We start from the raw sequence: 26,419 nt of genomic DNA on the forward strand, positions 1-26,419 counted from the left end.
TGGCTCGGTGGACAAGAACACTTGCTGTGAAGCACGAGGACCTGAGTTCAAATCCCAGTACTGATATTAGAAGCTGGGCACGGCTGCATATGCTTGTAACTGCAATGTTGTGGGGGAAAGAGAAGCAAGGATCTCTGCGGCTTGCTGATCAGTTTAGCTCCAGGTTCAGAAAGAGACCGTGTCCCAAGGGATTCAGGTGGAGAGCAACGGAGCAGGGCCCCTATGTTCACTCTGATCTCTGCAACCACCCCACCACCACCACCATGCACCAAACACACAAATAAAATTAATTAACTTTTAAAAAGTCATGGAGCAAAAGGCTTAGGGCAAAGCCAAACCAGAAGGGAAGAAGCAGAAATGGAACAGGCTGTCTGGGCTGGTGAGGAGCTCAGGGGACAAGGGAATCTGCCACCAAGTCTGGTGACCTACGTTCATTCCGCAGGACCCACGTGGTAGAAAAAGAGGACCAACTCTCATGGCTGTCCTCCGTGACCCTTCCCTGATGTGATAAGAGGTTTGGAGGAAGTTGTCTTGCAGAACTCTTTGGTCAGAAGCCTTTCTGATGAGCCAGGACAATTCTCCAGGAGTGATGAGGAATCAGACCCTTCCCTAACCCCGCAAGTAAAAGCCAACCCCGTGCCAATGAAAAGAGAGCAAAAGTGGAACCTCCAGAAATAATAGAAAATATAGTCCTGGCCCCAGAGTGGAAATGGCTTTCTTAAGTAAGATACTAAACTCAACAACTACCAAGGGAAAAAAAATGTTTAAATTCCTCATTCTAAAATTAACAGCTGTCAATCAAAAGGCATGGAATGTGGAAAAGTGTTTAGAAGGATGTAATACCACGATAAAGAGTTATTATCTGAAAACAGAGAAGAGGAAGGATGTAATACCATATCAAAGTGTTATTATCGGAAAACAGAGAGGAGGATGCATATGATAAATGATGAAGTCATTCCCAGCATATATAAAGAGCACCTAGGAATCAATATGGAAAAAATGAAAAGCAAAAAAAAAAAACTACTAAAAAAAAGGATGGGGGGCTGGAGAGATGGCTCAGTAAGTAGCTGAAATACCTGTGCAAGCATGAGGACCTGGATTTGACCCCCAGAACCCACATAAAAATCTAGATGTTGGAGTTTGATTCCCAAAACTCATAAAAAAAAGTCTGGATACTGTGGCATAAGTTTATAATTCCAGGGCCAGGAAAGCAGGAATAGGAGGATCCAAGCTAGTTATCCCAGCTGACTTGGAAGGTTCCAGATTCAGTGAGAGATTCCAAAAGAGGTAGATGGTGTCCCCGAGGATGGCATGGAGGGTATCCTCCAGCCTCCACATGTAGGAAGACACACACGCACTAGGCCATGCACACACAAATATACCTGGAAAGATGGACAAGATGTGAGGCAGGATCACAAGAGAGAGAACAAACTGAAATCATCCACTACCCGCAGAAAGGCCACACGCTTGGTTTCGTTTTCCTAACAAAAGACACGACCACGTGTTGAGAGTGTAGTGCAAGCTGACCCCCTACTCCACATGAGCAGCATTTCACGTGAGCCTGTGGTAACTTAGGGTCCGGCAGTTTCCCAAAGAGGCAATCAGATCCACAAACAGTCCTCCAAAGGAACCATCTTCCTCATCGGAAACCAGAGCGGTGTTTAGGGAGGGGAATGAGGGGCCAAATCTAAAAAAGGTCAGGTTCATTCCTCCTCCACAAGACAACTTCATTTACATAAAGTTCAAACGCACTGAGCTATCAGGCTTTGGTAATGTACCAAGATGATGAGGAACCCCTGGGCAACAAAATGACCAAGTCACTGTTAGTCTTCAAACTACTCAGGATTAAGAAGAGCACAGAGAGCTTCTGCAAAAAAGCCATGTTCTGTTTCCCGCACCCATGGCACATGGCTCCAACAACGGGTCCCTCCAGCTCAGGGGATCCAATGCCCCCTTCTGGCCTCCTCAGGCAATTGCACTCATGTGTGCACACACACACAGACACATAATTAAAAATAAAACTTTGAAAATACCAAACTGTTCTTTGTTTCTCCATCCTTATCCACCCTGCTCCCTGGTCTGTATTGATCTCTCTCTCTCTCTCTCTCTCTCTCTCTCTCTCTCTCTCCCTCTCTCTTCCCCCTTGGCCTCTGCCTGTGTCTTTCTATGCATTCTGGGAAGGGGGTTTGGGAGATAGGGATCACCCACAGTCCCATCACAAAGAGATACAGATCAAGAACCAGTTTATGGAAAGAGCAGGAACAAAAAGACAAAGGGAGGGAAAAAAGAGAGGGAGAGAGAGCAGATGTTAGAGCAGAAAGTAAACAGACTCAGGAAATGAAACAGGGCGAGGCCTGGGATGGGAACCTGCAGGGAGGAAATGAGAAGCAGACAGGAAATAAGAAGCCAGGATGAAGTGGCCAGGGACAGTGGCAGTGGGATCTCTGCCTCAGCCCTTCTCCTTCCTTCCCTTCTCCGGTTCCCTCATCTCCTTTACCCCCCCTCCACCCACCCATCACTGTTCCCAACCTCACCTCCCTCCAGGTCCACCTTCCCTGTCCTCGTGTCTCCCCAACCACCACATAATTATCAAGTGACCTAAAGAAAGAGGAGAAGTGGTCACCATTGTCCTTAGGGCTGTCTCTCAGCTCCTGCCTCTGCCAGGCTCAGGAGGGGACTGTGGCCGCCTGTCACTCGTATCCCTCATTAACTTTACTATCAAACATTCTCAGCATGGCCAGTTGTAGGTCTTGTTTATTAAATATTTACGGGGAGACATCCGGCCGAGATGAATCCGGCTTGCGGCCACCCTGGAGGGCCGACTCTGTACCTGCTGCTCTGATTAGCAGAGACTGCTGGTAGGGACCAGGCTTACAGGGGGCAACACCAGCTGCCTGAGCACTCTGGAGACACACAGAGACCCAGGTAGGCACGGAGCGGGGCATCCCCACATCCACACTCCAGTGCCAAGATCATCTACCAGGGAAGAGAGCTCCAAATCCCCAAAACTAGAAAAGTAAACCCAGTGCCCATTCTATGAATATGGGCTGTCACCAGCAATTAGATCCAGGGGGTCTAGAGGGTTCCTTCTGGGATGATGAAAAGAATGTCTTGGAGCTCAGTAGAGGTGATGGTGGCATTGCACCAGGAATGCTATCAAACTGCTCATTTAAAAATAGCTTATAATGAAGTCCGCCGTGAGGGCTAGCCTGGCGTGCATGAAGCTCTGGGTTTTGTCCCCAGCACTGCAGATGAAAGGTCACCAGTGATTATAATGGCATAAGCATTTTTGGCTCAATTTTCTTACTTTTCATTTATTATTGGAGGTGCACGTGACCCAGCATGTAACTGAGGTTTGTCAATATGGTAGTCTGAATGAACTTGACCCCCGCAGGCTAATGCACTTCAATGTTGGCTCTCAGCTGGTGGACTGTTGCAGGAAGGATTAGGAGGAGTGGTCTTTCTGGAGGAGGTGTGTCACTGGGGTAGGCTCTGAGTTTTCGAAAGCCTTTGCCAGGCCTGATGCCTCCCCACCCCCATGAGCTTGTGGATCAGATGTGAGCTCTCAGCTACTGCTCCAGCACCATGCCTGCCTGCTGCCCGCCACAATAACCGTGGACTCTCCATCTAAAGTGGTGAGCAAGCCCCTAATTATATGCTTCTCCTCTAAGCTGACTTGGTCATTGTGTCTCTGCAGTGTCCACAGGACAGTGGCTGAGACAGAGGACAACCTTGTGGGACTGTTTCTCTCTTCCCACCTGTATGTCCTATCTCTGGAAATTAGGCTTTGTAGCAAAAGTCCTTTATTCCACTGAGCCATCTTTCTGGCGTGCCTCTATTTTCTTTTCTCTTTTTCTTTTTTATATATTTAAAATTATGCATGCATGCACGTGTGTGTGTACACATATGTGCAGGTGCTAGTGTGTATGTATGCATACACATGTGCAGGTGCTAGTGTGTGTGTGTATGCATACACATGTGCAGGTGCTAGTGTATGTGTGTGTGAGTGCGTGCGTGCGCGCGTGCACACGCATACACATGTCCAGGTGCTAAAGGCTGAATGTAGAAGCATCTGATACCCTAGAGCTGGAATTATAGGCAGATGTGAGTTGCTTAAAATGGATACTGGGAATCAACCTCGGGTCCTCTGTAAGAGCAACAAACACCACTAAACAATCTTCCCAGCCCAATTTTCTTTTTTAAAGAATGCAAAGGCTATTTCCTAAAGAGTCGATGCTTGCATTGTTCCAACTATTAGCTGTAAAGCCCAGACAATGAGCTCGCTGGGGCTGTGGCAGCCACGCCTTAATCCTGCCCATGGGAGGCAGAGGCAGGCAGGTCTCTAGGAGTTTGAGGCAAGCCTGGTCTACACAGACCAGTAGGGCTGCACAGTAAGACCCTGTCTCAAAACAACAAAAAGTACTCATACACGTAGGAGCGCCTGCTGTCTGTACCCAGGCAGCCCACGCAGCCCTTGGAACCGCAACTTCATACTCCTCTCACAGACTGGCAGGGAGGAGCCAGATCCCCAGTTTGATGGAAAAGGCTCTTCTGGCTCAGAGTGAGTGAGTGGTCTTCTGAGGGTCACAGCTCCAGCCTCCACCTACCTGCTCAGTTCACGGCACACCTAGACCCCTGGGGAGATGACTACTGGGATGTGATGGTACATGTGTGAAATCCGGGTACTAGAGATGCTGGGTCAGGGGTCATGAGTTTAATGCTGGCCTCGGCTATAGGACAATACCCTGTATGTGATGGAGTAAGTTTGTGGCCTGAGCATTTTTTGGAAGGTCCAGACTGTTCCGTTACATTGTTACACTGTCATGACATATTGTCACTTGCTGTCCTGTCTACTGATTTTGTTACATTGTTGTTATGATATTATATTGTTCTGTAAGTTACATTTTAATACACTTAACATGCTATATTATGTCACAGTGTTGCTAAGTAGCAACAGGTTAGCCTGGAACTCATGACTGCAAGGCTCACTCTATGCCCTACTCCCACCTCAGCCTCTCAAGATCTGGGTGCCTGGTGTGCATTACCCGACTAAACACGAGCACTTTCAAATCTTCCAGATGATTCCCCATGTTCTCAGCTATCAGCATGTCTGCCTTGTCCCTCTGCCCCTTGGTGCAGCTCTCTGCAGTTTGAGGTCACCAACCCTGGACAAAGGTTTTTGAACATCGGTGCATACGTGCCTGCATTTTTGTGTCTAAGTATGACATAAAGGGGGAAAGGAAGAGGGGCCACCTGCCAGTGTGCTGTGGTATTTCAAAATGCAATTGTTACCCTATCACAGAGGAAGTTCCTCTTGTGCCCATTTTAAAGACCAATAACTGAGACTCACTAAGGTCAAGTGGCTCTCAAAGGTTATCACAGATGAGAAGGAATCTAGGCTTAGCTGCCCTCCACTCTGTTCCCTTACCTTGTCTTGTCCTCATCAGGCACTAAGGGTGTCTTGAGAAAATATGAGCATTTCCCCCATTGGGTTTTACTCCCTTCTTTGCCATCACAGTCCCCATAGTCCACAGCTTCTCTAGTGACTACTTCAAGTGGATCTGTTACACAGGGCAGAAACAATGCCCACAACCCCTGGGAACTGCCACGAAACCTAAGGTGGAATCAGGCACTTCTTCCATGGTCCTTCAGGAAGAGACTGTACTGGCAACAGCCCATCCATGCCCTCACTTGGCACCAGTGATCAAGTGACAATCTTAACAGAGGAAGAGCGGGGGCTGAGGAAAGGGATCGCCATCGGGGGTGAGAAGAACGGCCCAGCTGCTTTTCATCCATGGGGGATGGAAAGGAACATCTCTCCACCCCAGACACAGAGGGCAGCGACAAATTAAAGACAGGGTCTGCCTGAGTCCGCTTGCCGAACTGAATCCATCTGGTGACTAACAGGGACAAGGTTTGAACTGTCAACTTAATATAACCTGGAACCATCTGGAAAGAGGATTTCCATTGAGGAACTGTCTAGAACAGGCTGACCTCTGGGCATGTCTATGGGGGTGGAGATGGTTACCTTGTAACTGATGTGAGAGGTCCCAGGTCACTGTAGGTGACACCATTCCTCGGTTTGGGAGTCACATGAGTAGAGACAACTAGCAGGGGACACAAGGGCATTCAGTTCTCTGCTCTTAACAGTACATGTGGTGTGGCTGTCTCAGGCTCCTTTCTCTGTGGCGTCTCCCAATGGACTCTAATTTGCCAGTGTGAGCCAAGCAAACCCTCTCTCTCCTAAGTTGGTTTTAGTCAGGATATTTTACCACAGCCACAGAAATGACATTGGGACAATGGTGAAGCCAAGTATCCTTGCCATCCACCTCTACCCCATTGTGGGTAGGACAATCAACTCAAGAGCACCCTTGGTATACCCTCCACCTCTGCTAGCACTGCCAAGACCGCGTGCCACAGAGGAGCATGGGGTGTGTGAGAGACTGTGAGAGTTCAGTGAGCTCCTGCCTCTCTGGGGAGGAGTAAGAGAACCTCCACTGGCTGTCACTACAACGCCATGTGATGGGAGCCCAATCCTCTATACCCCACTCCGGCCTCTCTGCTCCTTTACACACCAACATGTCATACCAACGATTCGGCATCAGCAATCCAAGTTCTGGAGCTTGGGGTGTGGTACAGATCCTATTTGGTCACTTAAAGGAGACCAGGCCATTTGGGGGCTGCAAGAGCTTGCTTTTCTCTGAGAACTGTTACCCCCGCTGGCCACAAGGAGCACATACACCTCCACACTCTCTTCCAAGCCAGCGCCTGGCCTGTACGAGTAGTACACAAACCAGAACCCAGCATCCATTTGGGGACTTCTGTAGTACTGAATACTCAGGGAGCACCTCCTTTACAGGGTCTCAGGGCCAAAGGGAAAAGCGACACGGGTATCATTTGGGGAGCAGAGCTGGGATTTGAACACAGGAAATCTGTGTGCTTGCTTCTGTACCCTACACCACGATGATGCACAGCCTTAATTCCAAAAGCCAAGCACAAAAGCCGGCAGCCTCTGCACAGCCCAGTTCCACCTCCCAAGACCTCTGCACAGACTGCTCCTAAGGACACGGAGACAGAGACACGCAATCAACCTGCAGGGATTCGAACCACACTCTCTGTATTGTTAGCTGGAGCAAAACAGGATTCGAACCACTTTCTCTGTGTTGTTAGCCGGAGCAAAACAGGATTCGAACCACACTCTCTGTGTTGTTAGCCCGAGAGAGTGGGATGCAGACACTACCACTTTCCTTTCTTTTTTTTAACTCATGCGTGAGCATGTACAGGTTAGGAGCCATGTCTGCTTCCTTTCAGACAGGATCTCTTACTGGCCTAGGCTCACCAACAAGGCTATGCAGCACCTGTCTGTCTCTGCCTCCCCAGTGCTGGGATTATAAGCACACAGCATAGCGTGCCTGGCTTTTTACATGGGTGGGAGAATTCTAACTCATGTCCTTGTTGGGCAGAACAAGCACGTTATCATCTCCCAGCCCCTACCTAGACTCCACTTCTGACACAACACTGAGAAGAATGAGCCAGCCATGTCACTTCCAGGAGTCTACCTAAGGAAACAGGAAAGCAGGTACGTCTGCCCGGGCCCGACTGGTGCTGATGGGGGAAAGTTCAGTCTTAACGCAGAGAAAACACACGACAGTCAAAGGTGTAAGGTGTGTCAGAGCAGGGGAATAAGGACAGACGGTGCCATTTCCAGTGGAGTAAAGTACAAGGCCCACATAGCCCCCATCTTCCCATCCCTCTCGATGGCACACAATAGGTGTTCAATAAAAGCAGATGGCTGGATATGAATGAATATGTTTCCCCTTGAATCTCAATCCTCATCACCCTGTCCTCTGTCTCCTTGGAGATGCCTAAAGGGCACCCTGGTGACAGAAGGAGGGGACACCGGAGCCACAGCCGACACCAGAGCTATCCAAACCAGGAACACAAAGAAAGTGAGGCACGACTTAAGAGCTGGGCACCAGAAGGAGGCAGCAAGCATAGGAGAAGCCCCAGCAGCTTACATTACCACATCCCCAGCTCCAGCTGAGACCCCTTTCCACATACTCGTCTATATTTATATCAACGAATCTGTCGGCAGCAGGCTTGTGGCTGATCGTGTGAGATCTGAGGTTCAAGAAAACTGGCTTAGACACCCAGCAGGGAAGAAAAGCTCTAAATGAAATTTAAGTCACCCAAAAATCCTAAATCCACCCACTTCCTTCAAAGCAGCCCAGAGCATCAGGGTTTCTCTGCCTGTTTTCCTAGCTCCCTGGGCTGAAGAACTCTTCACTGGCAGGGCTTTCCTGGGTATTTCAGAGTGCTTCACCACGTTTCTGACTCCTACTCAGGTAACAGCGGTATCCACCTCCACCACCCACACCCGTGACAACCAAAAACGACTCTAGACATTGACAACTAAAGTCACCTCAAGTTCAAAAGGGCAGCTTCACATATGGGCCACGACGGTTTCCAGATGCTATCCTTTTCCCTCTCAACACCATCTGCATCTTGAAATTGCCAATCACCTTGCCTCAAAACCCGCTCCACCGATCCAAAGGCAATGGTAACAAATATTGGGTGTGGAGACGATTGAGAATGTGTCAGCACCATGGACAGAGCCTCGACACAAAGATGTCCCCTGCCTGTGTTGTTTAGGTCAGATGGAGGAGGCAGTGGCAGGAGGCTCACCACACCCCAGAAAGCAGAATATAACCAAGATATTAACAAAAATCTTTTCTGGGGTTTCTGCCAATGCATACAGCACCGTTGTGAGAATTTAAACAAGACGCCCCTTTCTCGGGTTGTTAAGCCCATCTGTCAAAAACTGTCATAATATCTTCAATTTGTTAGAGCAAGATTCTTAAGTTCCACCAACAAATATACAGTTCTCTGATGCTTCTGACGTGTGATCTGCTACCTTTGCTCACTGTACAACCTGCCCGACCACACATGGTGGTCCAACGTGTTCCAAGGATGACAAGGAATTGTATTCACAACTCTGTATCTATAAAAATGTATAGAATGAGATGCATCGAAGTAGCCTGGGAATTCTTTGAGTATGGGAGAATGTCCATAGATTTCATGTTCTTCTTTGTACATTAGATGTCCAATAGTGACGAGGCTGAGCCTCTTGGAAGAGGTGACCTGGGAAGGGGCTATCTATGGAAGGCTCATAGGATGCAACAGAGGCGGAGTGGACACCATTATGCAAATGAGCAGAACGGAAGAGTGAGACCAAAGATACAATAGGAATCAGGCCTCAACATGTCACAGGAGTCTGTGATTCTGTAATCTGTGTGTTCTGACTGCTGAGTAACCACTGTAGGCATTTCCTTGCTCTCCCTGGAGAAGACATGCTCCCAATTTTTCTAACCATACGGCAAAAGCCAAGGACTTCCACTTTCAGTCCCATGACTGAAACAAACAGTTGACATGTTTCCAGGGTTTAATAATGTCTGTCAATAACTCTGTTAGCCTTCCCCACAGCATCTTAACATCTCAACTGAACACTTGCACGTGGATGGTGCAGGAAGTGCCAAGTGCAATGAAGGCAGGAGCCTGCTCTCTGATCTTCAAGAGCAGCCTAGTTAGAGAAGCATGACAGAAGCACACAAGCCTACTGAATTTCTGGAAGCAGCAAATAAGAGTGGATTGGTACTGGAGAAGGCATGACAGGGCACAAACAGGGAATACCATGATCCCAAATCAATGAGAAGAGCATATGTCAGAGACCACACACAGGCCTTGCCCTGACCATGTTCTGACATCCAACAAATACTCATACACCTGCCCACTCATTTTCTACCTTTCAAGCTAATTCCTTTATCATTACATCTACTCGTTCATCTACATACTAATCCTTACATCAGCCCATCCATCTCCCAATCCACCCATCCACCCACCTATCTATTCTCCATCCATCCATCCATCCATCCATCCACCCGCCCACCTATCTATCTACCCATCCACTCATCCATCCATCTACCCACCCACCTACCCATCCATCCATCCATCTATCCACCCACCCATCCATCTATCTACTTATCCATCCATCCACCTGTTCACCAATCTATCTACCCATCCATCCATCTATCCACTCATCTACCCTGCATCCATCCATCTGTCCACCAATTTATCTACCCAACCATCCATTCATACACTCATCTATCTACTCATTGATCCATCCACCCACCCACCCAGCTATCTACTCATCCACCCACCCATCTACTTATCCATCCACCTGTTCACCAATCTATCTACCCATCCATCCATCTATCCACTTATCTACTCCATATCCATCCATCCACCCACCCATCTATCTACTCATCCATCCATCTATCCATCCATCTACTCCATATCCATCCATCCACCCACCCATCTACCCATCCATCCATCTACTCCGTGTCCATCCATTCATCCACCCACCCACCCACCTATCTACTTATTCATCCATCCATCTGTCCACCCATCTATCTACCATCCATCCATTCACACACTCATCTATCTACCCATTGATCCATCCACCCACCTACCCAGCTATCTACTCATCCACCTACCCACCCACCCATCCATCTACTGACCTACCTACCCACACACTCCCTTGTCCATCCAACTGTCCATTCATCTGTCCACTGACCATCCAACATCCATCCATCTGCTGGGAGCCGATTCGAGTGGCCGCCATTACAAGATGGCGCTTGGCCCCGGCCTCGCTTGCTGGACAGCTCCATATTAGGCAATGCAGTGGAACCGTGCCTCTCGTATGTGCAGTGACGATGATGTGCTTAGGGCCAATCCCATGGCCAGGAGCATCGGCAGGCGCGCATCGGCCAATCCAGGCACGACTCGTTCCCTTACCCCCTATATAAGCAGCTGCCGTTTGGCGCTCGGGGCCCCTCACTTCCGCTCTCCCTTCAACCAAGAGGCTCCAATAAAGCGTGATTTGAGAAGAATCCTCGTCTGGTGGTCGTCCTTTCCTGCTGGTCAGGGAGTTCACCGCATCCATCCACTGCACATCTATCTAAATATCCATCCAGGCAACTAACTATCCACTCATCCATCCATGCACCTGTCTGTGGTAGTCTGAATAAGAACGATCCTTATGGATTTTAGTATTTGAACATTTGGTTCCCAGTTTGTGACACTGTTTGGGGATGGGGGTAGGTGATAAAGCCTTGCTGGAGACAGCACACCACTGGGGGTGGGGGCTTTGAGAGTATTTGGGCTTGTCCTACTTCCGGTTTGCTCTCTGTTTCAAGTTTGTATTTGAAGATGTGTTCTCTCAGCTTCCTGTTCCTGCTGCAATGCCTCCTGCCATGATGGAATCTTATTCCTCTGGAACTGTAAACCCCCCAAAATGCTTTCTTTTCTACAATGCCTCGGTCATGACGTTTTATCACAGCACCAGAAAAGCAGGCAAGACACTGTCCACCCATCAATGCAATCATCTACCGTAACTGCACAGGAGTGCAAGCCATGCAGCCACGATTCACAACAGAGACCACTTCAATGTGACTAAAACAGTCAGAACTGTCAAAAGTTCACACACGAAAAAACTTGCAAAAGCAGTTAAAGGCCACGAACCTTTCCAACTCTTTCCAATTTCTCCAATGCCCAAACAGTTTGAAGCCTTGTCACACCTTTGCAGAAGATGGTCTGTGCTTAGGAATTTGAAGTATCAGATGCCTTGAGAAGAGGCACTCATAGGGGCAGAGTGAGCAATGGAGAAAGGATGTGGAGAGGAAGGAGGAGCAGTGGGGGGTGAGGAGAGTCTGGCATTGGGTCACAGGGAACGGGAGGGAGATGATTAGGAACATACAAACAGATGGCTGAGAGGTGGGGAAAATCTGGCCTGGGCTTGGGAACCAAGAGATTCTCGTACTAACACTCAGCAAGGTCTGGCGCATAACTCGGCGGTAGAGCACTCACAGGGCATGTGTGTGTAGGGGTGCTGCGCTCCTTCAGCAGCACTTGGGGGGAAAAGAAGAGAAGGTTGTACCTGCCTTCCTCTCAGCTTAGATCCTGAAGCAACAGTGGATGGGCACAGAATGAGATGAGAGACGCGAAAGGAGAGTAGAAACACACAGACCTACTATGTGCCATACGCTAATCCAAGCACCGGGTCAGAGGAGCCCACATGCATCCATCATGGACCGGGGTATCTCCCCGTGAAAACACCATGGAAAGTATCACATGCGCTAAAAGCATTGTCAGTCAGTCAGTCCATCATCCAAGATGAGAGCCATTAGAATCCTGATGCCCTTAGCCCACTGTGTGATGTTGCCATGGACTATCACATGCTCAGTAATGTATAAAGGAAACAAAAGCATTTCTCACAGCTTTGGAGCCCAATACCAAGGCACATCGATGAGGGTCATCATGCCGCATCATCCCATAGCAGAGAGCAGAATGGCAAGACAGCAAAGACAGAGAGGGCTGGGGAGCTGCAGGAGAATCCTCCTGCCGTTTGAGAGCCCATTACCCCCGACCACAGCATTCACCCATCCACAAGGGCAGAACTTTCAGGACCTGTTCATCTGATGAGTCCAGAGCAAGCACTCCCCTCAGAAGCCAGGCCCCTAACCCTTCATTTGGGGATCCTAGTCCGGGGGTACTCTACCATAAGTCTCACTCACAGCCTCTTGCAGAAAGATCTTAGGCAGGGTCTCTACCTCTGAGCTACGCCCCAGTCAGAATCCACTGGAGGATTCCAGGCCAGAGCTCTACGGCTCAGCCATGCCTCCATCTCTACCCGAATTATCCCTTACAGACCTCACCTCTCAACCGTCTTGTGCTGAGGATTAAGCTTCTGCATGTGAACTCTAGTTTGCACACTTGTTTGCAGCAGAAGACAAAGTCAGAGGCCTTCAGGGTTGGGGTCTGAGTCACTGCTGGGCTCAAGTTCTCCACTTGACTCTGCCCCTAAACTCCTCTGCAGCCATCGTCACTACCAAGGCCCGAACTATGGATTCCCACACCCGCAGGTGGGCATGGGGCTGACTGAATGATCCAGTCTTGCAGAAGAAACACTGGTGGACTGTGAGGTTGCTGAAGACCAGCCCGTGTGATGGCTGGAGTCCTCTAAATGCTGAAAGCTCTCAGCTGATTCTAGCTGAAACTTTGATGCCCATGCATAGAGACTCAAACAACATCCTGAACTCATTCATTCCCTGACTCGGAAAGTACTCCCATTAGCACTGCTCCCTCAAACAAACGAGATAGAGTCACATCAGACTGGATATCAATGATCCCAATGGACATCACCAAGGATGGATAAACTGCGGAACTCACCCAGAGCATGTGAGCAGAGAGAAAGCATATAGACCTGCAGGGATATACAACCAGAAGTGAAGCTCAGAAACAGAGTGCAGAGGCCGGAGAGATGGCGCAGTGGTTAAGAGCACTTGTTGCTCTTGCACAAGACCCAAATTCAGTTCCCAGCACCCACACAGTGGTTAATAGTGCAAGTCAAAAGACCGGCTGCCTTTGAGAGCTTGGGACTGGGAGTGGACCACAGGGAGAAGCCAGTTTTTCTATTCAGGAGTGTGGCTCAGTAGCGCGGTCCTGACGTGGAATGCGCGAGGCTCTGGAATTCATTCCCAGCATCCCCAAATGAAATGAGTAATGTGGCTGTAGCATCAGCAAATGCAATAACATGTATTCAGTCCCCAGAGACGCAGAGGAGTGACCACAATTAATTAATACCACCTTGCTCTTCAGACTGTGCGGTTCTACTTTGTATAATGAGACCATCCGCACCCCCTTCGGCTCTTTTATCCCTTCTGCAGTTTCTCGGACAAAGGAGCCCTGCCCTCACTGAGAAAACAAGAAGCCTGAGGCAGCAGGTGTAGGGGATGGGGTGGCGTCTGCAGCCTGGCCCACCCACATTTGTTTTGGCTTACCCTGTTTTCTCTGTGCCACTTCCCTCCTAATCCGGTCCCCTCTAAATGGGGCTTCACAGCAGCAAGTACAAACCCCAAGGCCCCTCCCATGTCCAGGACTATAAGGACAGAAAACTGTACAGGTGAAGGCCTCAAGAGCTTGGCTGGCCAGGCTCTGCCTAATCCTGTGGAGCAAGGCTTAGTACCAGCATTGCTCCCTTGATTTAGGAATAATGAGAGGTGCTAAGGATGAAAGCCAGGGCCTCCTGCATGGAGCCAGCGCTCTACCACTGAGCCACACCCTAAAGCTTGGTTTTATATTCACTTAATACATTCATTCATATGAAATGCACAGGCCCAAAGCGGAAAGACCACCTGGGGGTGTGAGTGTCAGTCACCAGCAGGGTGACCGAGCCAGACCTGTCCTAGGTTCCAGGGGCTGGAAGTGGGCGCAGCCTCGTGGCAGGTCTGACCCAACCGTCAAACACTTTTAAGACTCAGCACTCAGAATCTGGGGCAGGAAGAGTAAGACCTCCCCCTCCCAGATAAAAGCTAAATAAGAGGCTGGTGGTGCTGCTCACTGGTAGAGCACATGGCGAGCATTGGTGAGACCCCTATTTCCATGCCCAGCACTGGGCTGAAAAGGTGAGGGGCGGCGGTCCGCGAGACGGCTCAGTTGGTAAAGGGCCTGCCTCCAGAACCCACATAAAAAGCTAGGCGTGGTGGCCTGTGCTGGTCACTCCAGCACTACGTTGGTAGAAACAGAAGGTCCCCAGGGCTCGCTGGCCACCCAGCCTGTCCTACTGAGAAAGCTCCAGGCCAATGAGAGACCTTGTCTCATTAAACAATGTGCTGGCGCCTGAGGAACTACACCGGAGGTTGATTTCTGGCTTCCACATACATTAAATAAACACATAAATAAAGAAACAAAAAGTAAAAGACCCATGCAGAACAAAATCCAGGCCTTGCCTGATGGAAGCCAGATGACCAAACTTGACGTCAGCACTTGGTTCCTGGCAAAGGCCTCTCTCACAGCCATCTCTCAGCAGCTTCCGGAAGGCAGCGGGCCTCCTCACTTAGTGGTCACTGGATAAAGTCCTGTCCTTTCTGTTGGGCATGAATGCCCACCACTGAGCTGGATGTGGAGGCTCACATCTGCTGGCCCGGTGCCCAGAAAGCTGAGGCAGGAGGATCACAGGTTCAAAGCTAGCTTAGGCAATTTAGTGGGACTGTAAATAAACAGTAAACAATAGAAACAAGCAAACAAATCCACCAGCCTAGAAGGTGTAAGGCCCAGAGCTGAATCAGGGAGATGGCTCCGTCAGTGAACAATAGCTGCACAACCCACAAAAAATCAGGGGCAATAGCATTTAATCCTGATGTTAGGGAGGTTCCCTGGGGCTTACGGCCTTACACTCTGGCCTAACTGGAGAACCCTAGAGACAGACTCTCAAAAAGGTGAACAGCACCTGAGGAACAACATCCAAGGTTGTCCTCTGGCATCTACAGCTACTTCATCCACACGTGCATATGAATACACACACACACATGCGCACACACACAAATGTACACACACACACCACACACGCACATGCGTACACACGCATCTGTATGCACACAGTACACACTCATACACGCATGTGTATGCACACACACACACACCACACGCTCACACACACACACCACACACACACACACACCACACACACCACACATTCACACACACCATACAGGCACACACACCACAGGATGTGAGGTCTTGGGCTCAATTCCCAGTACCCAGAAACATTAATACCCCGAATGCATTAATGAAGAGCCAACATCCTCATTTGTCCAGAACCAATGGACATCTCAAAAACCCAGGACAACTAGGGGTGGCGGCTCACACTGTCTTCCTATTTTGCCCTACCCTCCAAGAATATTCCTTGAGTTCATCATTCTCTTAGGTAATCATCGGAAACAGAGCTGGGAGTTTGGGCAGGTGCACACAACGTGTTTTTTGTTTTGATTGGGTTTCTGACACAAGGTCTCACTGAGGGTGCGGCCTGACCTTGAACTCATGATCCTCCAGACACTTGGGTCCATCACACCAAGAAAGCTCCCAAATTCTAACTCAAGATCTGAGCAGTGTTCTGGTGGGTGTGCGGTTTGCACCCAGGGTAGGCCACAGAGTGGCCTGAGCCCTTGGTCTCATTCTGAGCAGTCTCCTGAGCAGTTCTGAAGGGCAGAACAAGGGGTGGGAGGGAGGATTCAGGAAGCTAATTACACAGATCAAACCCTCACCTGTCACCCCTGAGGGAGGGACTGAGCAGCGGAAGGGAAGTAATTTTATCTTAGACCGATGGGAATTGAAAAGTGGGCCAAAAAGACATGAGTTTTTTCCTCTTTCCTTGTAAGCTTCTAGAAAGAACCAAGAATGCACCATGTTTGAGAGATATATTCAAAACAGCCATATTCTGCCCAACAAATCCACACTGGCTCACCTTGGGAACACAACACCAGGAAGCTGAGCATGGATGCCTGGGCTGTTGTCCCAGCCTTCAGGAAGCAGAGTGGGAGAAGTTCAAGAGCAAGCCTCGGCTATATATGGAACTTAAGGCCAGCCTGAGCTACACAAACAAAACCACACAACGAAACAACCCACTGGAGACAGAATGACTCTGGAATTCTGCTTTTAGGTTTTGGAACTTTCTTGACATGCCAACCATTTTTCTGCATGCCCCCCCCCCATCCTCAAGACCCTCTGAAGACGCAAACAGAAGCTCTCCCCTCACCACCCAAAATGTGGAAACGGAGTGCCCAACACCAGAGACAGAGTGGCCTCAAAGAGTCTGACACTCAGGGCTGATCTACCTACATGCTGAAGAATTTTCTGGTTATTGTTTTTTTCTACTGAAGTTTTTGTTTGTCTGAGACAGGGTCTCATGTAGCCCAGACTGGCCTCAGCTTGGCTATGTAGCCAAGGATAACTGTGAACTTCTGATTCTCCTGCCTCCACCTCCTGAGTGCTGGGATCACAGGTATGCACCACCACCCCTAATTTCTGCAATGCTGGGGATGGAACCCAGGGCCTTGTGCATGTTGGGCAAGCACTCTGCCAGCTGAGCCACATCCCCACTGTTCTCGGCAGGACACACGGCCCCTTCCTCAGAGCTGACTCTTGGAGATGCACTGGCTGTATGAAAGCAGGCCAAGTAAACCCTCCTAGCTGGGCTTCATCACAGAACAAGCACATTCAATTCTGCGGGAAGCAGGAAACGAGGGTACACACCTCAAGCACCTGCGGTAGCCCCCAAGGCTCTGAAGGCAGCTTTCTGGCTCCACAGGCCCCGCTTTCAACTCCAAGCACCACTTGGGAGACCTTTCCTGGCTTACCAGCTTCATTCACAGCCTCCAGGCGCTCTGCCCTGAAACCTCCAAACATGGAAATGTCAGCATAAGGGGAATTTCAGAGAGCTTCTGAGTGAGGACTGATTCCTCTTGCAGTCACTCAACAAACACGTCAGGTGACATCAGCACAGCCCCACTGTAACGAAGAAAACAGACTCCACCCAGTCTGGCTTGGACCCTTTCTAGTGTGAGCACAGGGACCCGTAACCACGCCCACATACAGCCTTTAACACAGCCACTTTCACCACTTTTTCCCATGATGCTCAGTGTCTCACCTTTCACCCTGAGGCTCCCCACGACTTGGCGCTCAGGACCTGAGGTTCAAGTGAAGACAGTAAACAGTCTCCTGTGGCCACTGTGGAGGGCAGTCTGGCCACCTCAGCTTTGGCAAAGTTAAGCCCGCTCTTACCAGGAGACCCACCCATCCCACCCCTGTGTATTTACCAAAGAGAAATGAAACACAGCTCCCCAGCACTCCCGGTAAAACCCAGACACCAGCATTGACAGCTGCTCTGTTCATAATTGCCCACCCTGGAGACACTCAACTGTCCTTCAGCTGGGACCTGGGACAAACTGTAGCCCAGCCACTGAGTACTGGTTAGCAATTCAAAGTGATAATATTGAGGTGCTTTAATCTCAGCACTCAGGAGACAGAGTTTGAGGCTAGTCTGCTGTACATAGTGACTTTCAGGAATAGCCAGGGCTATCTAATGAGATGGGGATTTGGTGGCCGGGGAAGGGATAGGCTAATGACACTCAGGCTACTACAGACCTACATGAAGCGCACCTCCGAAGGCACAGGGTTGCTGCCTGCCTCCCAACCATGGGATGCAGCGGATCAAGAAGGCAGGCAAACCAAGAGCCTTGGTCTCAAATAATCAAGAGCTAGAACTGTAGCTCAGTGGTGGAGCTCTGGCTACCATGCAGGAGACCCTGGGTTCCATCCATAGCACTGAAGGGGAAAAAAAAAGCTACTGCATGATTCTATTTCTAGAACCTTCTAGAAAAGGAAAAAAAACTACAGCACGGAGATGAGGTCACAGGTCACAGGAGATATGAGGTGCTGACTCAGAAGAGGAACGGGGAATATTTTGGGGAGATGGAGCTGTTCCCTATGTCAAGTAGGACGCTGGCTCCACAGCCCCACACACCTGTCAAAACTCATCTAGCAGTACACACGGAAGACAAAGCCTGCTACAAAGATACCACACCTCCTCAAACCTGTTTTCCAAGTAGAAGGGAAAAGACAACAGGGTGTGTCAGGATGATCTGGAGACCCCAAGCCCCAAGCTGGCAGCTAGGGGTTCCCCAGAAGCACACTGGATACAATCCTAGCGCTCTGAAGACCGAGACATCAGGGCCATGAGTTTGAGATCAACATAGGCTATATAGTAAGACTTCTCTGGCAGAGGAGTGCTCCAGGATGGAAAGGCAGAGTCCTGACCCACATCCCAGGGCCAGAAAAGAACTATCATCTTAAGGAAATGAACTCTATAAGCACGAGACCCACACCACTACCAGACAGATACTCCTTGGCTTATGGTGGAACCACAACCAAAGAAACATTAATACCATAAACTGACATCACCCGATCAATTCTGCTGCCCCTCAGTATGTCCACACATCAGCCATCACTTTTGCTATCACTGTACCACCTGGCACTACTGTTTATTCAACTGCCTGGTAACACAAACAGTCAACAGACCATACGCTGCTAGCCCAGGATAGACCACAACTCCGAATATGGTACCTATCACCTATGTGCCCCTTCTCCATCCTCAGGTTAAGACAGCAAATTGTAAGCTGAACACCATAGCTAAGTCAGGAGTCCCCAGCGCCCCGCCACTGTCTCTGCAGTATTCCTGGTGGGGTGGAGAGCTCACTAAACACCCTGCTTTTTCTTCTTCAAAACCTGTCCTGAATCTTGCCAAGTGGGCCACACAAGAGCTGGGGCTTTGGGTTCACTGACAGAGCACACGCTTAACACGCATGAGCACCTCAAAAGGCCACTATAAACCCAGAGCCTGTTTGGCTTCGCCTCCGGATGAGCAGATCTTTCTTGGGGTTCTGAGATGTTTGGATTTGGAGACTGTAGATGAGGGATCACACCTTTGTGGAGGTTCCCAGTGGCAAGGCCAGGTTAACTCCTACTTCCCAGGGTGCTCCTCTGGGAACTCCTGACAAGTAGATGTAGCAGATAGAGAAACTATGACTCAGGACATCCCTCCATCTCAACAGAACTGTCCAGAATATTTCAGGTCAGGCCAAGCGTCTGAACATGTGACGTTACATATCTGGGGGGGTGGGTCCCACCACACTTCTCAGTCCTGGAGAAGAGCCAGTCAGTGCCCACAGGCCCCTGACGCCACGGTGACTCCAGGGTCTCTGAGTTTCTATGATGAGGGCAGATGCATCTGCACACAGGCCGGGCCCAGCACTGGCAGAGTCAGAATTTCACAGCCAGTGCAGAGGAGGCGCGAGCATAAGGGGACCAGGAAGATAACACTGACATTTGGCGGAGCAGGTGGCATCATGAGGGGATGCTCTAGGAAGGCTAAGATGCCCCTTATGGAGTCAACAGATCCTAGTTCTGCGGAGGCCATGAGGCCCCTCTTCAATACGCTCCAGTCAGACCTACAGTGAGTGGGACTGAGGGTGAAGGCGTGTGCACTTGTTGAGCGAACAGGGCAGATTACAGATCATCCTCGGAGTTTCTGACTCAGATGCAAAGACAACTCTTACTTCTCGTGATTGGCCTCCAGCCTAAGCTGCTGGGAGACAGAGGATGGGACTGAGGTGGCAAACTGTCCCAGGGTGGAGAGAAACCAAGGCTCCACCCTCGAGCAGTTAGCCACACTGGACCTGGCAGGTGGAAGGAAGTCTCCAGTGGCAGTCAACTCCACAGTCCTGTAAACCCTCCCCTCCACAGACAGCAAAGACACTTTTCTTATTGCCCCATGACCCCCAGAAAACAGATTTATAAAACTGGCTCCACACATCAAAAAGTCATGGGCTGGTCCACTTGAAGACGAGCTCAGAGGGGGAAATTCCATAGCAGAGAACATCCCTAAGGGCTCTAGGATCAACATCCGTGAGGCCACCACGCAGTAACATTCTAGATGCCAAAACATCTCTAAGACACAGAGAAGCCAGGCACAAAAGAATACAGCTCCAATCTCATTTGCATGAGGCTCTCAAGGAGGTTAGAAGCCAGGTAGGTCAGCTGATCTTGCTGGGGTGTGGCCAGGAACGGGAGGAGAGAGGTCCTTTGGCCTGAGCAGCCATCAAGGATGCCAGTCCCAACCTTGTGCTTGCCTGTATGCATCTTAGATTTTATTCCAAAAACTTCTGGATGTATTTCAACCGCTAAAGTGCTTGCCCAGCATGTGTGCGGCCCATGGTTCCATCCCCACCACAGCATAAAACAGGGTGTGGTGCCTCACCTCATACTCAACCACATAGTGAGTTTGAAGCCATCCTGAACTACCTAAGACCCTGCACCCCTGAAACATTTTTTTAAGTTTAGAGAAATTGCTTAATTGCTTATTTTTTCAATACCAATAGTATTTGGATTTTTTTTTTTTAAGTCAGTGTTTTGTGCAGTGCCTTGACTCCCAGGCAAATCTATTTTATCTCCTCCCACTGGCCTGAATTTCTTGGTGGAACAGCCTCGGGTCCTCCGTCTCTCCCTCCCACTCCTCCCGGAAGCAGCTCCATGCATGATGACCTGGCTTGGAGGCTGGCTAGGCCTGGGATGGGAAGCGCCCCCTTCTGGAGTGGGGCTGTATAATTCTTCAGACCAGAAAGGGAACAGAAGCGCTGCAGAGAGGGCGGGAAATTGCACACACGGATCCCAAAGCTCCCCAGAGGGAGTGAGGCCTGGGCTAGCCAACAAGACAAGGCTGGGGTGCTCTCGGGGTGCCCAAGGCTCAGCTCAGCTATGACAGCTCTCAGAGCTGCAGCATCCGGGATGGACGGGGTGAGCTGAGGACAGCAGAAGGGCTCCCCAACTCCTCTGCTTCCTCTTGGAAGGCTTCAGAAGGGGGAAAGCCATTTAACAGTACAGTGGTCACTCCCCGGACAGTCCCTAGAATGGTCCGAAGGCCTGTTCTCATCCCCTGGTGTCCTTTAAGCCTCAGCTACTGATTCCAGTCTGGGTACTAAAGTCACATGTCCTCTAAGCAATTTACTGGGCTGGAAGTGTTTGGGAGGACACACTGACCAACCTTGACAAGGAGGAGTTCAGGGGGCAAAATTCTGGCACCTACCTTAAGCACCAACAACACTATGGTTAGGGAGACACCCCTCAGAAAGAAGCCTTCCACTACACAGATCTTAATTTTCACCAGACTCCACAGAAACCACTTGCTCCAAAACCTCATGCTCTCCTGGTGTAATTTCACAGCCCCAGGAACCGACCATCTGGAGCCCCTAGAAGAGAACGCGCCCATCTCTGCTCTTTGAGCAGGGACTCCAAGAGCCCAAAGTGCCCAGTCCTGGCTGAGACAGACTGGCCCCACCCATTACCCAAGAGCTAGTGACCCCTGGCAAACTCATGGGATCTGCCCAGCCCGTGTAATTTTGGTCCTCAAGGAATTGGAGCCTGAAAAGAGGTACATTTGGGCATGGCGTGGTGGCCAGCCAGCCTGGGGAGCAGGGTGTGTCCCCCCCACACCGGGAATCTGGGTCATGCTTAGATGACAGAGAAACCTCGACTCTACCCACCCGCGCCTGCCTGCGTCTTCCCAGATGCCCAGGTTTACGGGCAGCAAAGGAGGACTTCAAGAAATTCGGGGCACCGTGTGTGTGAAATCACTCCTCAAAGGGCTCTTTGCCTTTTTCCTCTGGTCTTTCGTATGTGTGTGGGGGGGAGCTACCTGCCCAAGATGCCTATATGTAGACTGATCCTCCTGGTGTTCCTTCCCGGCCCCCCAGGGTGTGAGGAGCTAAACCCCACCAAGCCCACAAGCAGCCCTTCAAAGGGGCCCACTTCCTCTCCTTCCTTCTGCCTTCTCTCATCCTGGAACAACCCACCTCAGGTCTTCCCAGGCCATGGGCCTCAGCGGGTGGATAGGACTAGGTTTCTTTAGACCCCAAAAGATAACGCTGAAGGGGCTCTAACCTGTGACGGGAGGAACAGGACTTACATACACGGAGACAGAGGAACAGTTCCCCAAACCACGAAACAGGACAGTCCCCAGATGCAGCTGGCGGCCCACCCAGAGCCACTGAGGCTGGGATGACTCCACCACCAAGCCACATGGTGTCCCATGCCCTAGGCCTGAGGCTCCCACCTTGGGTAAAACACCAGGATGGAGAGGCCGAGGACCTTTTCTATAGGATTTGAGGAGGGCCCACGTGTGGGCCCTAAAGCGTCCAGGCATTGGCCCACCTAGGGCTCCAACGGAAGAAATCAGACCCCCATCTGAAGAGCCCCCATCAGTGTCCCTGCGCGACCCAAGACCCAGACCTTCGGTCTTTGCAAGGAACCACTCACTCCCCCGAGTCCCGAGCCTCCTAAGTACTCGCAGGCTCGCTCTGCAGATGCATCCCAGCAGGCCGGGAGGCTGCTTCGCACAGCTCCGGGGCCCTCATCTCCAGCCCCTAGCCGCCGAGGAGACCCCCAGCTCCCACAGCCCCCAGGTCTCTCTCTCTCAGCCCCGCAGAGGGTGGAGGAGGAAGAGGAGGAAGAGGTGGAGAAAGAGAAGAAGAGGAGGTGGAGAGGAGGAGGGGAGGCGCAGCCGCCCGGGCTGGGGCAAAGGATATGGCCATTCCGTGATCTTTTTGGCGTATTTTCTCACCACGTTGTCTTCACTGAAGAGGAACAGGGAGCGGTTGACCGTGAGGCAATTCTGGCGGACGGGGATTGGGTTGTAGAGGGCCATGGTCCGCGCTCTCTGCGCCATCGACTGCTTGTACATCCTCTGCGCTCCGGGCTGCCCGCCCTGCCGGCTGCCCCCGGCTCCTCGGCCGCCCGCGGCGCCCACGACCACCCCGGCGGCCGGCCCTGAGCCTCCTCCGCCTGCGCCGTAGCGGCCCGGCATCTCGTCTCCAAAGCGGGCCATTCTGCAAAGAGCAAAGGGCCTCGGGTTACGCGGCGGCTGCTGTTGCTGCGGCGAGCGCTGCGGAAGCCACGGCCACGGCCACCACCACCACCACCGCCGCCGCTTCTCAGGCTGGCCGGGCTGTGGGGACGGCGGCTGCACCTGCGACTGCGGAGACGCTCCACGGCCCAGCCCATCGGGCGGCGGCGCCCGGCCTCAGCTCGGGGGGCTCACGAGCGGGACGGCCCGGCCGAGCCGGGGAGCGCGGCTCGGGACATGCCGGCAGAGGCGGTGACCCCGGGCGGGAGGAGGGGTGCGGGGGAGGGCGCGGGGGCGGGGCGCGGGGGAGGGGCGCGGCAAAAATAACCGGGGACGCGATCCAGGCGATCCCCGGCCACCCACTCCGGAGAGGAAAAAAAATTTTCAGTTAAAAAAAAAATCAGTTAAAAAATATATAGTGTAAAAAGATTTTTTTAAAGCAACGCTCCAATGCACACCCCCTTTAAAATGCGAAGTCTAAGCGAAGGACGTCCCCCCCCTCCCCGGGACGCAGCGATAAGCTTCAGATTCCTCGGAGGTCCGGGTCAGCTTGGCATCTTGCTAAAGGCGTGGGCTCGGCCCATTTGAAAAAGAAGAAGAAAATTAAATTTAAAAAAAAGCCAAAACCAGGTCTTTGCTACGGGAGGAGGGTGGCAGAGAAGGATTTGTCCGTCTGTTTTGCTGACTTTCCTAGACCTGGAAAGAATAGAAAATTCCTGAAAACGCTGCAGCCCCTCCCCCAAATCCAACCCGGTAGGAGGGGGGGGGCGGAGGAGCGGGGCGCAGGGGCGCGGCGGGGCTCGGAGGCGTCAGGGAGCCGCTGGTCCCCGGCTTTGAAAAAAGCCGATCTGTTTTCCTCCTGATTCAGCAGCCGCCGGCTCCTCTGCGCGCGGAAGCGTGTGTGCGCGCAGCCAGGCGCGGCACAGCCTCGGCCGGGGGGAAATTGCAGCAGCGCAGTCTTGAAAATTCCCCACGGGGAGGGGGGGGGAGGAAGGAGGCGAGAGAGCAAGCGAACGAGCGAGGGAGGGCGGTGTGCGCCGCTCGGCAGCGGCTCGGGCTGCCGCAGAGCCTGGCAACATCCCCACCCCCGAGCGCCTCTCTCCCCGTCCCCTTCCCCCTCCCCCAGTTCCGCTGAAAGTAGAGGTGCGAGGGGAGAGCTGCCCAGCCAGAATCCGGGGCTAGACCTGGGCCCTGCGCCCTGGAGCAAGACCCACCCGGCTATGCGCGCAACCAATCACCGGCGCGGGAGCAGGCGCGGCTGGGCACAGAGGGAAGTCGGGACAGATCCTCCCGCACAGAGGACCTTGCCTGCCACCCCAGGTCCGTGTTTCTGCCTAGAACCAGGCGGGCCCAGTTGGAAGGAAGAACTTAAAGAGCGGAGGGCTTGGTGTAGGGACTAGTGTGGGTGGCCGTCGCTGAGCAAATGAGGGTCTCTTGAGCAAAAGACAATTTTTGCGAGCTGGAAGGTTCAGAGGACTTCTGGGAGGGTTGCAGATCGCAGGGGGCCTTCCAAGCTAATGTTTAGGTCACCCTGGAGACCCTGGCAGGAGCATCGGTGGGCTCCTAGGAGCAGACCGCTAACTGAGCCCTAGCATGCTAGGCAGGGCGGCTGACCTGGCGTTGGCATGGCTCCATCTCTACCAGGCGCTTGGATCTCCATCCTGCCCTCCGACCCCCCATTTGGAAATTCCATAAACACAGAGAAACATACAATAAGATACAAATGAACAAGCTGAGAAATCGCTACCTTTGCGGGTGTCAGCGCCCCAGAAAACGGACCACAGGCCTACACGGAGGCTGGCTCCATTATAACCACTGCCTGACCGTTCTTTTAGCTTTATGACTTTAGCACGCCTTCCTCAGCAGGAGCTGCGGATTGGCTCCCTTCGACCCCATAAGAAGCATCCTTCTGCAGGACCTGGTTCCTTGGGGTCATCGTTTCGTCTTTCAAACTTGCCTGCTGCCATCCATAGCTGTGGGTAATACGTTTTCTTTGCTGCATACTACTCTGTGGAGAGATCAACCCACAGTTTGTCCACTTTGTTCTCTATGGGCATTTGGGTTCTTTCGAGATGGGGCCACAGCACAGCATTGCCTGGGACACCATATCCATGCGAGCTACCTGCTTGTGGAGTGAGGCTACATATGGGTGGCCTTTCCGTCTCTATTCATTAGTACCTTCAGGTTTACGAGATGGGAAACTGTCTTCTAAAGCAGGTGTACCAAGGAGTAGTTTGGGGAGTTAGAGAGGTGGCTCGGCAGGTAGAGCACAGGCTGTTCCTCCAGAGGACCTGGGTTCCATTTCCAGCACCCACATGGTGGCTTACAACCAGCTGTAACTCCAGTTCCAGGGGATCCAATGCTCTCTTTTGGCCTCCTTGCGCACCAGGATGGCACATGGTACATGCACATACATTCAGGCAAAACACCCATGCCCATGAAATGAAATTTTAAAAGTTTTAAGAGAAGGAGCTGATTTCAGGGAAGAGCAAGATTGCTCCACCAAGTCTGAGGACATGAACTGAATTCCTGGGACCCACATGGAGGAAGGAGAAAACCAGCTCCGCCAGGTTATACTCTGACCTGTGCAAATATACACCAACACACAATTAAAAATACCATTTTTAATTATAAAGGGGCATGTTTAATAGGTGCAGGCTTATCATCCTAGCACTGAGGCTGAGGCAGGAGGATGGGATTTATCATGAACTTTGCTAAGTGTCTGTAGACTGAAAAACTGAGTATGAAAAGGGTAGAGAGAGGCCAACAAGGCAAGTCTTTGGCTAGTTAAAGCATGCTTGGCCCACATGGACATTAGTATTTGAGTTCATTTGGGATATTCTAGAACAATAAAATCTCTGTATATAAATTCTTAATTCTGTGCCTTTGGAGGGGCACTTTAAAGATTTTTTTTTAATTTGTCAAAACAAGCCAGATGTGGTGGTACACACCTGTCACTCGAGAATTCAAGAGGCAGAGGCAGGAGGATTGCTGTAAGTTCAACGGCTGACAGTCTGGGCTACGGGGTGAGTTCTAGGCTAATCTGGGAGACAGTGTCAAATCCTGTCT

General features: G+C 51.2%; 1 protein-coding gene across 8 annotated transcripts in view; it reads right to left on the reverse strand.

Moving 5' to 3' along the window:
* Positions 1-26,419, reverse strand: part of Cacna1a (calcium voltage-gated channel subunit alpha1 A) — a 289,933-nt gene that overhangs the window by 203,724 nt on the left and 59,790 nt on the right. For all 8 annotated transcript variants that reach the window (XM_057754012.1, XM_057754011.1, XM_057754008.1 and 5 more), the window contains exon 3: positions 23,034-23,333. In XM_057754012.1, the coding sequence (XP_057609995.1) occupies positions 23,034-23,333 (300 nt within the window). The remainder of the gene's footprint in view (positions 1-23,033; positions 23,334-26,419) is intronic.

The sequence above is a fragment of the Chionomys nivalis genome, chromosome 21, assembly GCF_950005125.1.
Source record: "Chionomys nivalis chromosome 21, mChiNiv1.1, whole genome shotgun sequence".
Taxonomy (NCBI): domain Eukaryota; kingdom Metazoa; phylum Chordata; class Mammalia; order Rodentia; family Cricetidae; genus Chionomys; species Chionomys nivalis.